The following is a 17528-nucleotide window of genomic DNA, read 5'->3' as shown; positions in this document are numbered from 1 at the left end:
AGTGCGCCAGCTCTGGCTCCAAGCTTTTTTGGGGGCAGGGAGAATGAACAATTTGGAGACAACAGAAGCATTAAATAAAAGATCACCTCAAAAAGGACTCAAAAAATGGGAATGGTTTTATAACTGGATCCAAAACATGGACTGGAAAGTACACCTAAAATAAGTTTGAGAAGGTCCAAAGAGACAACCCACTTAGACAGGAAGAGCTTTGTGGATCATCTAGTCCAGGGGCGGTGGCCCTACTGCTCTCCAGAGGGGGCTTCTGGAATCCTCCAGCAACAGGGGTTTTCTCTTAAAAATCATATGTAGTCCAGAGGAAGGAAGCAGAAAGGCCTTTGAAAGAGGAAAGAAACAGGGCTGGATGTGGCCCCTGGGAAGCAGCAAGGGTGGGAACTGCCCACAGGTTCTCCAAGGCTTCCCAACAACTTAAGTTGGGACTGTGCAAAGCAAGCGCGGGGGAAACAGAAAACCCTCTTGGGGCAGGAACACCACGCAGCTCAGGTTTGGTTTAAGAGAGTTTATTCATTTCAACAGCGCCAAGAAGTCAAACACACAGGAAGATCCCTTCCTCTTAAGTTCCTGTGGTCCCACCCCCACCCCACCCCAAAAGCAGGAAACGCTTCTCTCTTTCAAGCAGAAAGGAGAAGCAGTTGGCCGCTCTGGCTTTTGACCAGAAGGGCCTGAGCTGCAGGGTGGGGCGTGTAGTGTTTGTGAACAGAATGAGGCCAAGAGGAGCAGGCTGTAGCCTCAGCTGACAGCAGAGACCCCAGCCCAGAGATCAAATCCCTTCACACTGCAGCTGGTGAGCAACCCCAAGGGCTTGGAGTGCTTGCCATGGGGGAGGGGGGAATTAAACACCCCACTGTTGCTGACAAATGTGGAAGGAAATCTGGCTGCCCCCTAGTCCCTCAACCTAGCAGCAGGATGGTGTCCCTTGATTAGGCCATAGGCTGGACTCCTTCTGTGGGTCCCACAACCTGTCCCAAAGGTGGCGTGGGGGAGGAAAGCTGGGGGTGTTGCCATGCATGTCCTTGTCCAAAGCAGAAAACACAGTCCTCACAACTGAAGGGAGGGCCGGCTTGAGAGCTGGGAGCACCTAGCGGTTGGCCCCTCCCTGCCACACCCCCACATACCTCCAGACCAAGGAGGCGGTGGGTTCGAGGAGGATGGAGCAGCCATCATGGCTGGAGGCCCCTTCTGGCTGTGTCGGGCGTCAGGTAGCAGGCAGAGCTTCAGGGAATCAGCCGCACAAGGAGGGTCACAGCAGCCCTCAGACAGTGACAGAAAGGGCAGAGGAGGGAGGGCAGGGGGGACGGGGCGGAGGGAGGGCTCTCTTAGGAGACGAGGCGGGTGTGCAGTTGGTGGAGCTGCTCCGGGGTAAGGACCAGTCTGTGCACCTGGCCGTAGCCCGGCTGGCAGGGGAAGGTCACTTTGCCGATGTAGACAGTGTCGTCCTTATGCTCTTCTTTGGCCTGGAGAGGAGAGGAGAACCATCCAGATGGTCAGCGGGAACAGCCAGGTGGGTGGGCAGACAGAGGCCTCCTCCTGGAGAGACCCTCCCTCCCCCCTCCCTCCTCAGGCCAGGCACAGGCAGCTCAACCCCCTCACCTTCAGGAAGGGCACTGAGGGGAAAGTGCCGAAGTCTGTGGGAACGCTGGCCCCTGGGTGCTGGAGAACTGTCTCCTTCATGACTTCATCCTATGGGAGAGGAAGGGAAGCACTCAGCCCCATCTGCGCAGGTCCAGTGAGTCTTGCTCTCTCCCCCCCCACCCCCCTGGCTCAAGAGGGCCAGGGAGCTTCTGCACAGCGCTTCCTCCCTCTTGGCCATGGTGCCAGCTCTGTGCCCTGCCCTTTCCAAGCTAAGCCACCCATGCCACAGAGAGAGATCAATCCAGGCCTTTCCTCTGAGGTGGGCAGACCAGAAGGGTCCTGGTGGCCAGAGGAGAGACGGAGGCAGCGACAGAGACCAGCCAGGGCCAACCTGCACTTTGGGAGCGGCCTGTGTGGCTCTACTGCTGCCTCTTCCCCCACTGGGGCACCTCCGGAAGGGCACTTCGGGGGATCTGGGCTGGGGAGGCAGCCACAAGCCTCAACGGTCTTACCTTCAGTTTGTCGATGGTTTCGCTCAGCGCCTTCATCCGGGCGGTCTGCTCGAGAAGCTGGGCTGCTGGGCTGGCCACTGCAGAGAGAGAAGGGCCAGCAGTTGAGAGGCGGCTGGGGAGGGAAGGGCGGCCCGGCTCCCCACCCCCGCCCCGGCGGCCCACCAGCCTCACCGGTCCTCTGCCGTGTGATGTCCACCACTTTGGCGTTGGCACTCATCTGGTAAAGGGTCTCGAGCAGCTGGCTGGTCTTGCGGTAGAGGGAGCCGGAGGCCACCTCCTCCCCCCCTTGCCTGTCCTTGGGCAGGGAGAGCTTGGGCACCCGCAGTGGGGTCAGCGAGGCAAGCTCCCTCCTCATCTGCGCTCCCTGGGGGGGGGGGAGAGAAGACAATAGCCGGAGGCGGGTGACCTTGCCAGGCCCCACTGGCATGCACGCACACACACAGACACAGAGACGTCCAAAACAACCACAGCTCCCCGACTACCCGCCCCAGGCTCTTTCAGGGCCCTCTCCCCCACGACCACCACTCCCCATCTTAGGAAAGGAAGGAGCAGCATCCGGGGAGGGAACTGCCGCATCTTCCCCAAGGGGGGGGGCTTGCCCAGGCCAAGCCTGGCCCATCGGCTCCAGAAGGGGGCTGTTGCCACGAGAGGGTGCCTCCCAACCACAGAGGGGCCGCCTGCCTGGGGGATTCAGGGGCCCTTCCCTGGCCGCAGGCGCCCAAGGCCAAGGAAAGCCTTCTGCAAAGCTCCGGGATGTGACCCAGGAGACGACCCCTCAGAGGCCAGCTCTGCGCCGACCGTTTCCCTTGGAAGCCCTGCCCGCCTCACCTTCAGACGGTTGTTTTCGTTCTTGAGGTGCTTGATGGAGAGCTGCATGGCATCAATCTGCTGGAGGAGGAGCGGGGAGTCCTTCACCTGGACGGGGCCTGAGCCGCCCATCAGGGCCTGGCCGGCCGCCAGACCTGCAAGGAAGGAAGCGAAGAAGGAAAGGCTGGCCGTCAGAACAGACGACGTTCCAATCCAGCTCATGCGACCTGAGCTGCTCTCCAGAGAAGCAACGGACAGCCCTTCGGATCTGGGCTCAGGCTCAGGCTCAGGGGGGAGGGAATGGCCGAATGTGCCCCCCCCCAGAAAAGCCCTCAGCTGAGCCTAGGAGGAGGAAGAAGACCCACGCACAAATAAACACATACAGCAGAGGCAGAAGATGGTGCGGAGCGGACATTGCTTCATGCAACAAACATGTGACCTGGAAACCCTCCGAAAAAAGCCCTCAAGTCAGGAAGGGGCGCGCACGGTAGGTGGAGGCTCCCCAGTCCTTGGCCCAGGCTTCCTGGATCTCACTGGGGAGCCGTGGTGGGAAATCTGGGTCTGCCCAGGGTTCCCACGTGACAGTTCCCTTCCTTTCTAGCCAGCAGCCGCGCAGGAGAGAGCCCTTGGGGGTTCAAGTCCATCATCCTCAGGATGGCTCACCTTTCTCTCGGGCACTCCCGCCCGCCTCCTGTGGTGACCCCTCCAGGAAGCTGGCCCAACCTTTGCTCTGCTCCCAAATACAATGGTATCAGGTCTCCTTCCCCTCCCGCCAACGAATGCCAAAGGTCTCGGGCGATGCATGCCATCCCACCCCACCCCACCCACTCCCACCCCCACCGGAGACCCAAGCAGCGGAGGTGGAGACAGACCACGGTACCTCTCTGCTGTTCCTCTGCAAGGTGAGCATGGAAAAGACCAGAAGGAGCAGAATCAGGAAAAGCGGGAGGGCTCAGATACAGGAGAGGGCCGCCTTAGCCCCCACTCCCCCACCTCAGGTTTTATGCCTTCTGAAACCTTTTGGCTGCAATGTGGGAAAACCCTGCTTGCTTCTTTGAGCTTAAGGGGAGGCACAAGGGAGGGAGGGAGGGAGGGAAGGAGGGAGGGAAGGAAGGAAGCAGAAGTGACAAGAGATGTGGGCAACCCAGCGGCCGGGGCTGGGCTGCCCCCTGGAGACCCCTTTCCAGCCACCAGGGGCTAGACGTTTGTCAGGATATTGTAATTTTTATAGGCCTGAACCTGGATAAATGTGTTATTAATGAGCTGCCATTATGAACAGATGTGTGACTGCTGAGTCACTGTGACTGCTGAAGAGATGATGCAATGTCTGAAGATGAGATGACACCCAGGTGCAGAAGATGATGTAATGTGTCCTGTGATTGGACTGAAGAAGCCTTGTATATGTATATAAGAGAACAGTGTGTTCATAGATTTCTCTTCTCTATCACTTGCTGCTATGCTCTATGCCAGTTTGTTTAATGATTTTCCTGCCATGCTGAAGTGATGCCAGCCTGTATATACTTGTAAATATTGTAAAATACACCCGTCTTGCTAAAGAAGAAGAACGTGTCAGTGTCTTCAATTAACTCTGCGTATTTTCCTGTCGCCAAATCCTGACAACGTTCTTGCTCCTGAGCCCCCCAGCATCCCTGCCATTTGCTGTCTGAAGCAAAACACATGGGAAATGTGTCACACAGGCCGGCAGAGAGAGAGAGACAGAGAGAGAGAGAGCGTGTCTGTCCCTGGGGTTCCACAAGAGAAAGGAGCCCCAGAGGGCCCTCGGGGTGTGTGGCTCTGTTGGGCAGCACAAGACACACACTTCAGGGGCCCTGCACGGCCCATCAGAAGTCTGCCACTGCATGACTTGGCGCAGCCTGATTGGGGGGGGGAAGAGGGAAGGGCCTGACTGGGCTGGGGGAGGCAGAGGGACCAGAGGCCACATGTTGCCCAACCCCTTGCAAAAGGCATAGACCCAGACAGGGGTCCCACAAGCCAGCAAAAGTGACCCCTCAGGGCCTGGGATCTGTTGGGAAAACAGCCTGCTCCCCCACAACATGCTGGTTCGGTGTCGGTGAAGGAGGAGAAAGCCAAGAAGGAGCAGCCACCACACCCCTTGCTGCCTTTCAGCTCCACTGCAACCACAAAAGGATCATCAGAGGAAGGCATTCCCGCTGCTATGCAGGGACAGCAAAGGAAAGGGCAACGGCCCCCCCTGGCCTTCCCTCCCCTCCCCCAGGGTCATCTTCTGGACACGGCTTCCTTCCCTCACCCCTCCGGTGCCGCCCCCCACCCCCACCACCACCACTGCCGCCGTGCCTCCCAACCAGGACTTCACCTCCGGTGATGCCAGAGATGACGGAGGCGATGCCGGAGGGAGGAGGGCCCCGCAGGCCCTCGATGGTGCGCTTGGACTGATTGCTGAGGCGCTGCTTCAGCTCCACTTTCTCCGACTCCAGCTGGTCAATGTCTGCTTGGAGGGCATCCATGGTCTCCTCAAACTCCCTGCAAGGGTCAGGAGAGCGCCGGCTGAGGCCTGAGGGGACCCAGAGGCCTCCCAGCCATCGAGGGAGGGGGGCAGGCTCTGGTTCCCCTGGGGGGGTTTCCTGCTCTTCAGGACCCCCCACAAAGTGGCCAGAGCGGGCAAGGCTCCCACAGGAAGGGAAAAGGCTGCTCTGCCTCCTTCCCGGCCACTGACTTCTCTTTCTTCTTCAGCAGAGCCTGGGTCTCATCCAGCTTGGTCTGGATCTTCTCCACTCGGTCGTCGGCGTCCTTGGAGGCGCTGTCCAGCTTCTTCTCCAGGAGGCTCAGCCGGACGTTCGCTTCACTCAGCTCTTCCCCCTGGAGGGGGCAAGCAGGACAAGGGGCAGGAAGCGGCTGTTCGTGGGGAAGGAATGCCCCCACAGAGGGAGCGGGACCCTTGGCCCTTGGGCAACCTGCCAGGCAGCAGGAAGGGGACGGCTGCCCCCCCGACTCCCCCAGATAGGGCAGGGGTCATTGCACTGGCCCCCACTTCCGGGCAAGGAGGGAGGAGGAGAGGCTGCTCCTCCTGCAGGTGGAGACACACAGAGAGAGAGAGAGAGAGAGAAGCCAAGGGGCAAGCCCGCTGCCTGGGAGGGAGAAGCAGCCTCACCTTGATCTTGAGGGACTTCTTGAGCTCCTTGATGACGGTCTCCCGATCCTCCAACTTGAGCCCCAGCCCTTCGGCGTCTGTGATCTCGGCTCGCAAGGCAGCCGCTCTCAGCTCCACGGGGGGAGGGGGCTGCGAAGGCAAGGGACAGGGGCCGCCGCGGGTTGAGGGAGGGGGCTCCATGCCGAGAAGGCACGCAGCACTGAGTCCTCTTCTCCCAACTCACCCCCAGCCCCGCCCAGTTCCGGGCAAAGGCCCCATGGCTGGACCTCCCCCAAGGTTTTGCAAGGCAAAAAGGCAGCCTGCGGGACAAGGAGGGGCCAGAGAGCCTTTCTGCAGGGGAGGCAGAGGAGACCCCCTACAAGCGTTCAAGCCCCCCCCCCGCCCAGCTAGCAGCCACGGGCCAAGGGGAATGCCAGCAGGTGAGGGGAGACCCCCGTCCCCAGCCCACCTCTGAACTCTGGCTCAGCCTGTCAGGCTCACCTTGGTCTGGGGCTTGTCAGCGTCGTATTCCCCTTCCTGCATGGCCGTGGCCATTTTGTTCATGGTGGCAATGAGGATGTTGCATGACTGGCGCAGACATTCATACGGATTGATGCCTTGCACGCCGTAAATCTGTGGGAAGGAACAAGAGTGGGTGGGGTGGGGTGGGGTGGGGTGGGAGGGAGAGACAGGGATGTCCCACCAGAACCAAAGCTAACCGGGCGAGCGCCACGTGTCCCAGAGCAAGGTCTCCCAGGCCAGAGAGAGGCAGGCAATCGAGAGGGCGGCCCAAGGGAGCCGAGACATGCCCGGCTGGCCAGGCATGGCGCTCTCAGGCGCCACCCTGCTTGGAGGAGCCGTCGCCTCCGGGGCCAGGTCTGCCTCGAGGACAGCCTTCCTCCAGGGGATTCGACTTTGGGGACGCAGCTGCAACTCTCCAGCCGGGCTCTGGTCCTCCATGTTGCGCCTTCGCAGGCCTGAGCCAAGGATCCCCAAAAGCAAGAGGAGGAGAACCCATCGCTTGGGGAGTGGATTCGAGTCGGGGGGGGGAGGGGAAGAGGCAGGCAGGCAGGCAGGCAGGCAGCCGCCCCGCCCCGCCGCAATCTGTTTGGAGAGAGGAAGGGGAGGTCCCTCACCTGCTCGCTGGCTTTGAAGGCCAGGTCTTCCAGCTTCACTGCCTGCAGGCCCTCGTTCTCAGTCAAAGGAGCGATCATCTGGGCCCCGGCAGCCGCCACCTCCTGCAGGACAGCCACCACCCACGTCAGGTGCTTGCGGCAGTCCAGGAGGGTGTCCGAGACCTGTGAGACCAAAGAGACGGGCCGGGATCAAGAGGTGGCTTGGCCCGTGGGACCCTCAGCCTCGGCCGGGGGGCCCCTCTGTGGGGCAGGAGTGCCCTGCGCCCCCTGCTGCGATAGAGGGTCAGAGTGGGGTCTCCCCACCTGCTGCCCAAAGCCCAGAGCGGCAGGAATGCCGGGGGCATCCGTGCCAGGCATGCGGCGCCGGATCTTCTTGCAGAATTGCCGGATGTCGCTGCAGGAGGTCTCCAGGTCCTTCAGAAGGATGGCCAAGTCCGAGGCCTCCTGGCCAGTCTGCAAGGGGAAAGAGCCGCATCAGCCACGCCTCCAGCCGGCACGGCGGGCCCCATGAGAGAGGCCGGCGCGCCTCCAGTTCCCGCTCCCCAGGGGCTCACCTGCAGGAAGGACCGCAGCCGGCCCACCTCCACGCTCATGCAGTCCAAGGCGCTCTGGGTAAACTGCAAGCCAAGACAAGCCCCGTCACCTCGGTGTAGAGAAGATGCCCGTCGGACTAACCCGTGCCCTGGGGTGGGGCCCAGGGAGGTTCCTGGCCTCCTCCTCCCACCCCTTTGTGATGAAGGTGTCACTGAGCCCTTGCCCAGCCTGTTAGGCTTCCTCCTCCTGACAGTCCCAGGGAAAAGAGCGGCTGCCTGTGCTCCTTCACCTCGCCCCATCTTCCCCTCTTCCTCCCTGATAGAGGCCAGAGCAGGTGGTGGCCTTATGACACACTGCAGGGCCTTTAGGCTCCTCCAGCCATGTGCTTCTTGCCTGGACCCAGCAAGGACACGACACCACACACACACACACACACACACACACACACACACACACAAGGACACGACACACCACACACACACACACACACACACACACACACACACACACACACACACAAGGACACGACACACCACACACACACACACACACACACACAAGGACACGACACACCACACACACACACACACACACACACACACACACACACACACACACACACACACACACACACAAGGACACGAGACACCACACACACAACCACACCACGGCTTGCCTTGATATGGTCAGCGAGCTGCATCGTGCAGTCCTCGGGCTGGTCGGCCAGGTGGATGCTGTAGAGATGCTGGAAGAAAGAAAAGACAAAGCCCAAAGAGATGGAAGAGTGCAGGTGGGCCAAAATAACAGCTGGAGGGGGGGGGAGGGCCTGGCTGGCTTCCTGGACACTCTCAAAGTCTCTCTTTGTTGGTCCCCGAGAGAGCAAGGCACCAGCAATGAGGCGCCCAGAGAGACGAAGCAGCCCGGAAAGCCGGTGTGTGTGTGCGTGTGTGCCCTGTCCTGGCAGGACCCCTTTCTGCCCTTGGGTGGGACACCAAGCAGCACCCGGCTGGATGAAAACCCATTATTTTCTTTAAAAGGTCGGTTGGAGCATCCCATCCTCAGCAGCCTACCACCACCTCACACACACCCCCCCCACGACCGGAGCCAAGGCACGAGTCCACCCCACCCTCCTCCCTCTTTCCTCTGTGGCCTGCAGAAGGGCTGCCCCTTCTTGAGCCCCTCACCTGGTAGTACTTGATGGCTTTGGTCAAGGGCTCCACGTTAACGGTCTCGTCCAGCTGGTCCTTGTGGAGGAGCTCGATCAGGAAGTCCAGGGACCTCTCGTGCACGCTCATCTCCGGGTACAGAGTCCCCACCTTCTTATAGACCTCCACGCTGCACTTGTTCAAAGCCCTGGGCAGGGAAGGGTGGAAGGAGGACAGTTCCCTGAGCAGAGCAGAGGTGGGAAGGCAAAAGGCCTCCCTCCCAGAGCCTCCCCCAAGCATCCGCGGGGCCCTCCACAGAGTCCACAACCAGAGGGGCTACTCACTGCTCATATTTGTGCAGGGTGGCTTGCAGGAGACTGAGCGAATACACCAGGCCAGCAGCAAAGCTCAGCTGCTCCCCTGGCGCCCCCCGGAGGCCGGTCCTTTCGGCGCAGCTCTCGTTCAGCTCAAACTTCTCCTGGGCCTGTTTGCTAATCAGCTCTGCCTGTTCAGAGAGGAAGAAGCCCTTTGTGAGCCTGCCCGGGTATTCAGTTCACCAGGAGAGACTCCTCACTCTCTCGGTCGCACCAGGTCCCTCACAGGGGCCTCTGACAGGGGACACAAGAGAGAGTGGCTGCCTTCTTCTCCACGGCTGCTCCCAGACTATGGAACTCCCTCCCACCGGAGGGCCAGGCCGGCCCCGTCTTGGCTCTCCTTCCGCAAGCAAGCCAAGACGATCTTTCTCTAACAGGCAAGCCTTTTCTCAGTAAACCAGCTACCTCTGTGTGTGATTTTTAGACAGACTGCTAGGCCCTACTGCTTTGACTGGATTGTTGGCACTACTTGTGTTTTCCATTTTTGTGTCTTCCACTTCTCAGAATAGCATTTAAAAATGTATTTGGGGGATTGTTCTTAACTTTAATAATGCCTCTGAATGATGTAAGATTCCTCTTTATACTCACGGTTCTTAGCTTTAAATATTGTCTTTTAATGATGTTAACCTCCATTGCACACTCCCTGCTTTCAACTTCAAATATTGTCTTCCCATGCTGTAAGCCACCTTTTCAAGGAGGAAAGTGGGGCAAAAATATTTTAAATGAACCGATCAATACCTTGCAGATGAGCCGTGGGATGAGCAGGAGCACCAGGAGGCCATCGTGGTCCCCCCCGTGGCGCAGGAAGCTGTCCGGCATGAAGGAGGTGAGGAGAGAGACATGCCGGTTGGCCTGTTGCACCTCCATCTGGCGGAGCTCCATTTCAATGGCCTGCAAGATATTGGGTTGGGGTGGGGTGGGGTCACCAGGAAGATCTCGGCACCTTCCAGCCCCTCCCTCCCATTTTGAGGTTTTAGCTCCCACATCACTGACACATACACACACACCCCGAGTCACACCTTTGCATGAGCTTTCGTCTCTGCAAATTTGATCTTGAAGTCAAACATTTCAGGTGGAGGCTGTTGCTGACGCTCTACAGAGGCCTCCTGCTGGTTCATCAGCTCCCGGTTGACATCCTGGAAGAGAGACAGCAAATGCCAGGCAAGAACAGCTGATGAAGGGGAGCAGAGGGGGTTGGGGGGCTCCAGGGAGGAGCCCACACAAGGAAGGCACATTCCGCAGTCACTTGCCCAGGACTCAGAGGGAACCTGTGCCAGCACAAGGGCGCAAAGGGGCTTTTAAAGGCCCCATGTCCTGCCGAGGCTGTGGGGCATGTCTGTGCAAGAGCATACGTGGGGGAAAAGGAGGCGTGGGGATCTATCCGGACACCACTCGTTCCCGTACGTGAGACCTCCATGCCTCCATCTCTGGCACAGCCCTGCTCTTGTGCCCCTGGGAGAAAGGATGGACCAGCACCCTCACCCTCACCCTCCCTCTCCCTCCATCAGGATGTGGTCCTTCCTCTTCCGGCAGAACAGGCCGGGGAGGGCCGGGAGCCCTGGCTGCCTCAAGGCTTGCCTGCAAGTGGGCCGTGAGCTCTCGATACTTCTTGATGGTCTGCTGGTAGTCCGCCACCGTCTCCTGGGCTGCCTCCACCCGCTTCTCAGCCTCCCGGACTCGGGCCGTGGCCATGTCCAGCTGCTCCCGGAGCTCCAGCTCGGTCTCCCTGGCGTTCTCCTGTAGCTCATCATTCATCTCGTTCATGGCCTCCTGAGAGGGAGGCAGAAAGGAAGCCCTCAGAGAGAGAGAGGCACAGGGAGTGGAACGTGGGCGGGAGGCCGACCACGCAACGCCCTGGTGGCTGCCGACGGACAGTGGCCACGTGGAGTGGAACGTGTCTCCGCTGGAGTCCCTGCGACCGGGTCAGGAAGTGAGAAGGGCACAGAAAGCCCACAGGAGCCTTTCCCCACAGTCACAAAGGTCGCGAAAGGGCTTTCTCTTCACCCAGGCACTGCCCCCCCTCCCTGTCCATCCCTTTCTCTCTCACACACAGACAAGCTTACCAAGTCTCCAACAGTCTCACGGAGTTCCCGGACCTTCTCCTCCAAATCCAGGTTCCTCTCAGTCAACGTCTCCACCATCTCCTCAGCCCCCAGAGCAGCATCCACCTGCAGGACACGGGCAGGGGAACATGGGGTTGGTCCCGTTCTCAAAGTAGCTGGGCTCAAGTGGTTTAACCCGAACGGCTGCCTCTTGTGTCCCAGCCTTGCCCTAGAGTCGCAGCCCTGGAACTGGCAGGGAGAGCTCCCTCCGGGCCTCTGCCTTCGTGTCCCCTACAAGCCTTCAGGGAGATGCGCGCCAGCAAGCACAGGCTGGAACCACAGCGGCCTTCGCAGGAGGCCGGTAGAACTGACTGTGACTCGTGTTGCAGCTCATGACGTTGGAGCATCCTGCGCTCAGCCACGAGCCTGGCTGCCCCCCTGAGCCCTCCTGGCGTGGCACCCTGGCATAAAACCCCAAGAGTGGCCTGGCCTTTCCTGTTGGAAGGGAGGCATTCCCTCCCTCCCCCCCTCGTGCTTCTATGCTGGGGAAGGAAGGAGGGCAGCACCTCCACCCCCGCTTTGTTTCCAAAGCCCAGACTTGTGGTAGCTTTTAAAAACAATGGAAGCCAGCTGAGAGAAATGCACCAGCAGCAGGTCAAGGGCTGGAGAAGGCTTCTGCGTGTGGCTGTCCTGTCAAAAGTAAGCATGGACCCACATGGGCGGCTCCGGCTGAGCCACCTTGCTGGACAGCAGCCCCGAAAAAAGGCCGGGGGGGTCCCGCCCGCGCCCCACTCGCCTGCTCCTTGAGCTCATCGATGGTCTTCTCGGCCTGCTTCAGCTCCTCCTGCAGCTTCTCCTTCTGCTGGCGAAGGGACTCCAGCTCCGTGTTCTTCTTCTCCATGTGCTTCTGGAGCTTCACGTGCTCCTGCTTCTCCGAAGCTGACAAGTCTCGCATCCTTTCAAGGCAAAGGGGTGTGTGCGTGCGTGTGTGTCACAGAGTCACTGGCTGGGCCGCAGCCCTTTTTGGACTTCCACCCCAGAGGGCTGCAGGAGCTGCCCAGGGCGAGGGGCAGGGCAGGGGGGGGGGCGCTGTCCCTTTGCAGTCACTGAGGAAAGCCTCCTCTTTGGGCTTTCTTCCACATAGGGATGGGGCCGCACTCCTGCTCTCCCCCCCCCCCGCCTCCCCGGGACCAAGGCTGGTTCCTCTGCGGGGATGTTCTTACCTCACGAGGGCCTCCTTCAGCCGGGCATTCTGCTCTTCCAGCTGCTTGACGTGGTAACTGGAGGCAGCCCCATCTGAGCCTAGAGAGGAGGACAGGAAGACCCCAAAGGGCTTCTTAGGGGTGCAGAGGGACATCTTCCCCCCCCCCCGACAGCCCTCAGCTCACATCACAGACCTTTCCATCCCACTGGGAGGGCCCAAGGCCTGCAGGCTCCAGCAGGACTGGGATGTCCAAGGCAGCCTGGACGCTGCGCTCTGCATGGAGGGGGCCGGCATGTACGAAGAGAAGAAACGGGACAGAGCCCAAACGGGCCCTCTCTGCTCCAGCCCCTGTCCTTTACAGGTCCTCCCGGGAGGCCACAGCCTTCTTCCTCTGCTTGAGCACTCACAGGGAAGGGAGGCAGCCCTACAATCCTCCTGCCTGGACACACAGCTCCAGGCAGACTGCATGTCAGAAAGGGGGGAGGGCTCGCCAGGAGGAACCTCCTCCAGCCCTCCCTTTCTGGCAGGTTCAGGCCAGTGGCCCTCTCTTGATCTTGAGACAGAGAATTCCAGAACGACCAGGTCACTTCCTGCTATGCCTCGAGAAAACCATTCCACCTTCCCACCCCAGCCTTCCTTCAAGTAACCCCACCTCAAGGCTCAGCCACCCCTTCCTTCTCCTTCCCTCCTTCCAGCCAAGCAAAACCTCGGCCCAGGGGATGCCTCCTTGGAAGGGAACAAAAGGACCAGGCTGAGAGGCACGATGCTCGAGGGCAAGGGTGGCCACCGGAGCTCCCTCTCCCCAGCCTGGGCTTTTCCTTGGCGGCAGCAAGAAGCTCAAACAGCTGCCATGTCTGGTTGTGTGTGTGTGTGTGTGGGGGGGGAAGATTTCCCCTCTGCAGGCAAATGGGGACCTTCCCACCCACCACCCTCCCTGACCACCCGGTCATCTCTGAGGCTGGTTCTCCCAATGGCCACGTCTCTCCCAAGGTCTGCTACTAATGCAAGATGGGGCCACACTTTCCCTCTATCACACGCTGTGCGGTGCGGTGCGGTGCGGTGCTCTCTCTCTCTCTCTCTCACACACACACACACACACACAGAGCCCCACCCCCAGCAGACCCTCCCAGGACCAGGAGGGACCCCCCATCTGTGCTCCCTGCTCCCTCCCCCAGGTGGTCCTGCTCCCGCCGGGGCTGGCCGGAGGCTCACCTTTCTCCTCGATCTCATGCTTGAGGATCTCCAGGTCCATGGTGAGGTACTCCACCTTCTCCTTCAGGGAGTCCACCTCTTGCTGCAGGGACTCGGCCCGCTCCTCTGCCATCTCTTTGTCCAGGGTGGCCATCTCAATGGCGTCGGCCGTGTCAGCCATCTCTTCCATGTAGCGCTCCTTTGCTTCCAGGGCCTCCTTGGCTTCCTGCAGGGGAAAGAGGGCAGACCGGCCAGCTCAGACCAAGCAGAAGGCTCACCCAGCAGACGGCGTGGCTGGTGAGACCCCAGGTGTCCTACCCACGTGGCCCACTGGCTGTTCCCCCCCCCCCTCACCTTTTTGGCCTCCTTCAGGCGCTTCTGGAGCTCGGCTTGCTGCTCCTGCATTTTGCTTTTCCACTCCTGGACCTGCTCCAGCTGGATCTTGTATTTCTCCAGTTCCTTCAGCTTGGCCTTGTCTTCGTTCCGCTTCATCTTGAGGGTCTCCAGTTTCTCCTCCAGATCTCGTACTTGGCTACGCAAGTTCTCCTCTTCCTGCGAGGCAAAAGGAAAAGGAAATCAGAAAAAAAGAGAGGACGTCTCAACGTCAGCCCACAGCGGCCTCTAAGAAGCAGCTGCCGGCTTCAAGGCAGACATTGGACAGACCACCTCTGCAACCCAGGCAGGAAATGGCTCCAGCCACACCGATGGGCCCCTTCTTCCTGCAAGGGCCGAGCCTTCTCGGGCTTTCGCTCAGTCAGAGGCCTTGGCGCAAATGGAGGCGGCAGAGCCCAAGGGCACCGGGGACGGTCCAAGGCCTCGTGTTGGCTGTTTTATGGGTCATCTGCCTCCGGAAACCGTTCTTCTGCAAACAGGGTGTCTGCTGGAGGTGCACCCCCTCAAGGGACACTCTGGCCACACACAGATCCAGGGGCCCAGCAGCTCAACGCTGGCACTCAACAACTGAAAGGAACCCATCCTGCAGGGCTGATATCGTTCAGCACCATTTCTACATTTTCAAACAATATAGAATTTTGGGGGGGGGGGCAGGGAAGAAAGTGGTGTGGAAACAGGCAGTGCCAGGGTCAAGGGCCACATCTGAGAAGCTGTTGGAAAGGCCGGACCTGGGGGGGGGGGTCCTCGGACCTCCTCAGACACAACATCAGGTTCTCCCTTGAGGTTGCCAAAAAGCAATGAATTTACTGCTTTATAAACAAAAGAGGCAGAAGATTCCTTCTATTACCTGAAAAGTTGTGCAAGTGACACAAACAGGAGCGCAGCCACTAACGAGTGCAAAGCCTTGCAAGTCTCTGTGAGACGTGAACACTTTACTGACCCCTCCAATACTTGCTCGTACACTCTGTGTGGACGCCCGCCTTAAAGAAGGGCTGCAGTGCCAGCTCCCTGCCAGCAGGGGGTGCTTGTTCTGAACAAGCGTCAAGGCTTGTTTTTTGCAGGATGCCAGAGGCTGTTTGGACCCAAGCCGAGGTGCGGCTCAAGCACCGGCTTCCGAGATGGTCCTCATTCCTAGGTCTCACCAAGGCAAGGGGAGAGATGCTGATTGGCCCCAGGGCTTCCCTCCCCCAAGAGCGGGGAGAGGGAGGCTGGTCTCCCCCCCCCCGAGTCGCTGTTACCCACTGCGGGGCATCCTCTTCTTCCAGAATCTCTCTGGTGGGGCAACAGTGCAGACCCCGGAGCGGGGTGGGGGTGGGGAAAGAGAGAGAAAGGCCTGGGAGCCCCAGGTTGGGATGGCCTTCGCTGCTCTCTTCAGAGGCTGGTTGGGAGAAAGCATGGAGGGGACCGAACAACCTTTTCCATCTCTGGAACTGGCCGGTTCTAGGCAGGCTGGGCAGCAACCTGCTCCTCCCTGGGCCCTCATGGTTCCTGGCTATGCAATGGGGAAGGGGCCACAGGCTTCAGCTTCTCTCCTCGGAAGGTGGGCCCCCCAGGCGGCCTCCCAAAGCTGGACCCGCTGCAGCGTTCCAGGCGACATGCTCTGGAGGCTCTCACTTCCCACCCCTGCCCTTGGCCCCGGCGCTGAGCCCTGCACAGCCGCGCCGACACGCCCACAAACGAAGCCGACCGGTGAGAAAGGCACCCCTTTACCTTGGTAGGCGATGGGATGGCTGGGGGGGCCACGGGAGAAGCCAGAGACGGCGTGGGGACCACGGGGGCAGCCAGAGGGGTCTGCGCGGGGGTGCTGGGCTCGCTGCTGCTCATCTCACCGGCCGACGCCGAGGCGGAGCCGGAGAACCCAGTGGGGCCGCCGGAGGCTGCTGAGCTGGCAGTTCGGGTGGGCTGGGCGGTGGCGGCGGCAGCAATGGGGAGAAAAGAGAAGAGAGCAGAATTAGAAGGGGGCTCCCAGCCACGAAGCTGTTCTCCGACCCGACCCAGCGCCCCGAAGGAGGCCGTTCTTGCAGAGGCTCAGTGGGAAACGCCAGGGAAGCGAGGGCCTCCAAGCACCGGCCGGTGTCCGCAGCACAAAGGGAGCCTAGCCTGACGTTCTGCTCTGAGATGGGAGAAAACACCGGGCAGTTCCTGGGTGTGTGTGTGTGTGGGGGGGGTACACACGCCATGGGCAACAACAGTGTGACCGACGGTGGTTGTGAGAGGTGTGATAGGAAAATACAGCTGGGGAACAAAGGCCGCCTCTTCCCTACAGTTGCAACGGGCAGCTGTGCCGCTGGTGCCAGCTCCGAACCCTTTTGGCCACTGGGGCATTGGGAGGAGGATGATTTGGTCTGTGCCTTTCTTCTGTTTTTCGCCGCTTTTTGAACTGATGACACCTTTGAATTTTTGCTGTTTTAATCTTAGTCTGCTCTTTTCCAATAGTTGTATAGCACCCTAGTAGGTGTAAGGAAGAAGGGTGGTCTTAAAACGTTTTAATAAGTATTTTTTAAAAATAAGGATTCATCCTGGGGATGAAAAACAGGCTTCGTGCCAGAGTTCTGCCTCGGCCCACTACAGGAAACTGGGCACCAGAGTAGAGATGCCCAGTGGCGCCCAATCCAGCCTGAGGGTTTTCCTTTTCTTCTGTTCAAAGACAACAGAAGAGTTTCTGACCAGCAAGCGGAAGGGGCCACTTCCTCCCCAGGTACTGCCTGCAGCAGCTCCCACTGGAGCTCAGGAATCAAGAGTGGGCCACGGCTGGAAAACGGGAATGGCTGAAAAGGAGGCACCATCGCGGATGCGTTTTCTTGGGCTCACCAGGGCCAAACCCCACTGGCTCCAATTGGGGAAGCAGCTAGAATCCAAGTCGGGCGATTCATCGGGAAACAGAGTGCGCTGTGTGTGCCAGTGGTGGGAAAGGCCAATCCTGCCAACGAGGGTGACCAGGAAAGGGATTGGAAGCAAAAAGATGCAGCCACGCTTGGGGGTACTGGCATAGTTTTGGTCACCCTGACCTTAAAAGGATATTGTTGAACTGGAAAAAATCCACATACATAAACACAAAGCAACCACAGTGATGAGGGGGCTGGAGCCGCCCGCCCGCCCGCCCGCCCCCTTTCAATCTGGGGACTTTCAGAGCTGGCTCTCTCCTCTCACACGGGTGAACAGGGGAGCCAAGGAGAAGGGGCTCCTGCTGGGGGGGGGGCTTCACAGAGGTCCTGGGGAAGGACCCGGGAGAGCTCTTGGCACAGCTTCTCTGCATGGAGTTAACACATACTAGGTCCAATGTGGCCGAGGCTTTTCTCTACCCTGGGAGGGGTAGCAGCCCTCCTTATCTTTTTTTTTCTTAAGTATTTATTTAAGGACAGGGTAGGGAATACAAAAAGTAAGGGGGAATAGGGAAAAGGGAAAGAAAAAAAAGAGGTTAGGGGGATAGGAGAACACAGAGTATACCATCATCCAATCAATTCATATTACAATAACAGATCAACTTTTTG

The 17528-nt window shown here is 59.5% G+C and overlaps 1 protein-coding gene and 1 long non-coding RNA gene across 11 annotated transcripts in view; one reads left to right on the top strand and one right to left on the bottom strand.

Annotated features, from left to right (window-relative positions):
* Positions 1–502: 502 nt before the first annotated feature.
* DCTN1 (dynactin subunit 1) overlaps positions 503–17528 on the bottom strand; it is a 66449-nt gene continuing 49423 nt past the window's right edge. For 8 of the 10 annotated variants that reach the window (XM_073002213.2, XM_073002214.2, XM_078394412.1 and 5 more), the window contains 25 exons: positions 15748–15939; positions 13999–14196; positions 13666–13870; positions 12473–12551; positions 12046–12205; positions 11271–11375; positions 10786–10977; positions 10227–10343; positions 9946–10098; positions 9178–9338; positions 8873–9041; positions 8365–8433; positions 7709–7771; positions 7458–7607; positions 7155–7316; positions 6520–6651; positions 6040–6168; positions 5605–5747; positions 5245–5411; positions 3790–3804; positions 2931–3064; positions 2274–2466; positions 2103–2179; positions 1609–1698; positions 503–1472 (listed from right to left, as the gene is read on the bottom strand). In XM_073002213.2, coding sequence (XP_072858314.2) covers positions 1335–1472; positions 1609–1698; positions 2103–2179; positions 2274–2466; positions 2931–3064; positions 3790–3804; positions 5245–5411; positions 5605–5747; positions 6040–6168; positions 6520–6651; positions 7155–7316; positions 7458–7607; positions 7709–7771; positions 8365–8433; positions 8873–9041; positions 9178–9338; positions 9946–10098; positions 10227–10343; positions 10786–10977; positions 11271–11375; positions 12046–12205; positions 12473–12551; positions 13666–13870; positions 13999–14196; positions 15748–15939 — 3393 coding nt within the window. In that variant the 3' untranslated portion in view covers positions 503–1334. The remainder of the gene's footprint in view (positions 1473–1608; positions 1699–2102; positions 2180–2273; positions 2467–2930; positions 3065–3789; positions 3805–5244; positions 5412–5604; positions 5748–6039; positions 6169–6519; positions 6652–7154; positions 7317–7457; positions 7608–7708; positions 7772–8364; positions 8434–8872; positions 9042–9177; positions 9339–9945; positions 10099–10226; positions 10344–10785; positions 10978–11270; positions 11376–12045; positions 12206–12472; positions 12552–13665; positions 13871–13998; positions 14197–15747; positions 15940–17528) is intronic. The other 2 variants (XM_073002210.2, XM_073002216.2) reach the window with 1 other exon arrangement.
* On the top strand, positions 3064–4474 carry LOC140707678 (uncharacterized). The gene is made up of 2 exons (XR_012087863.2): positions 3064–3811; positions 4189–4474. It is a non-coding gene; the product is annotated as an uncharacterized LOC140707678 (long non-coding RNA).

Source organism: Pogona vitticeps, chromosome 5 (assembly GCF_051106095.1).
Source record: "Pogona vitticeps strain Pit_001003342236 chromosome 5, PviZW2.1, whole genome shotgun sequence".
In the NCBI taxonomy this organism is placed as follows: domain Eukaryota; kingdom Metazoa; phylum Chordata; class Lepidosauria; order Squamata; family Agamidae; genus Pogona; species Pogona vitticeps.
This window is presented reverse-complemented; position numbering and strand designations above follow the sequence as displayed.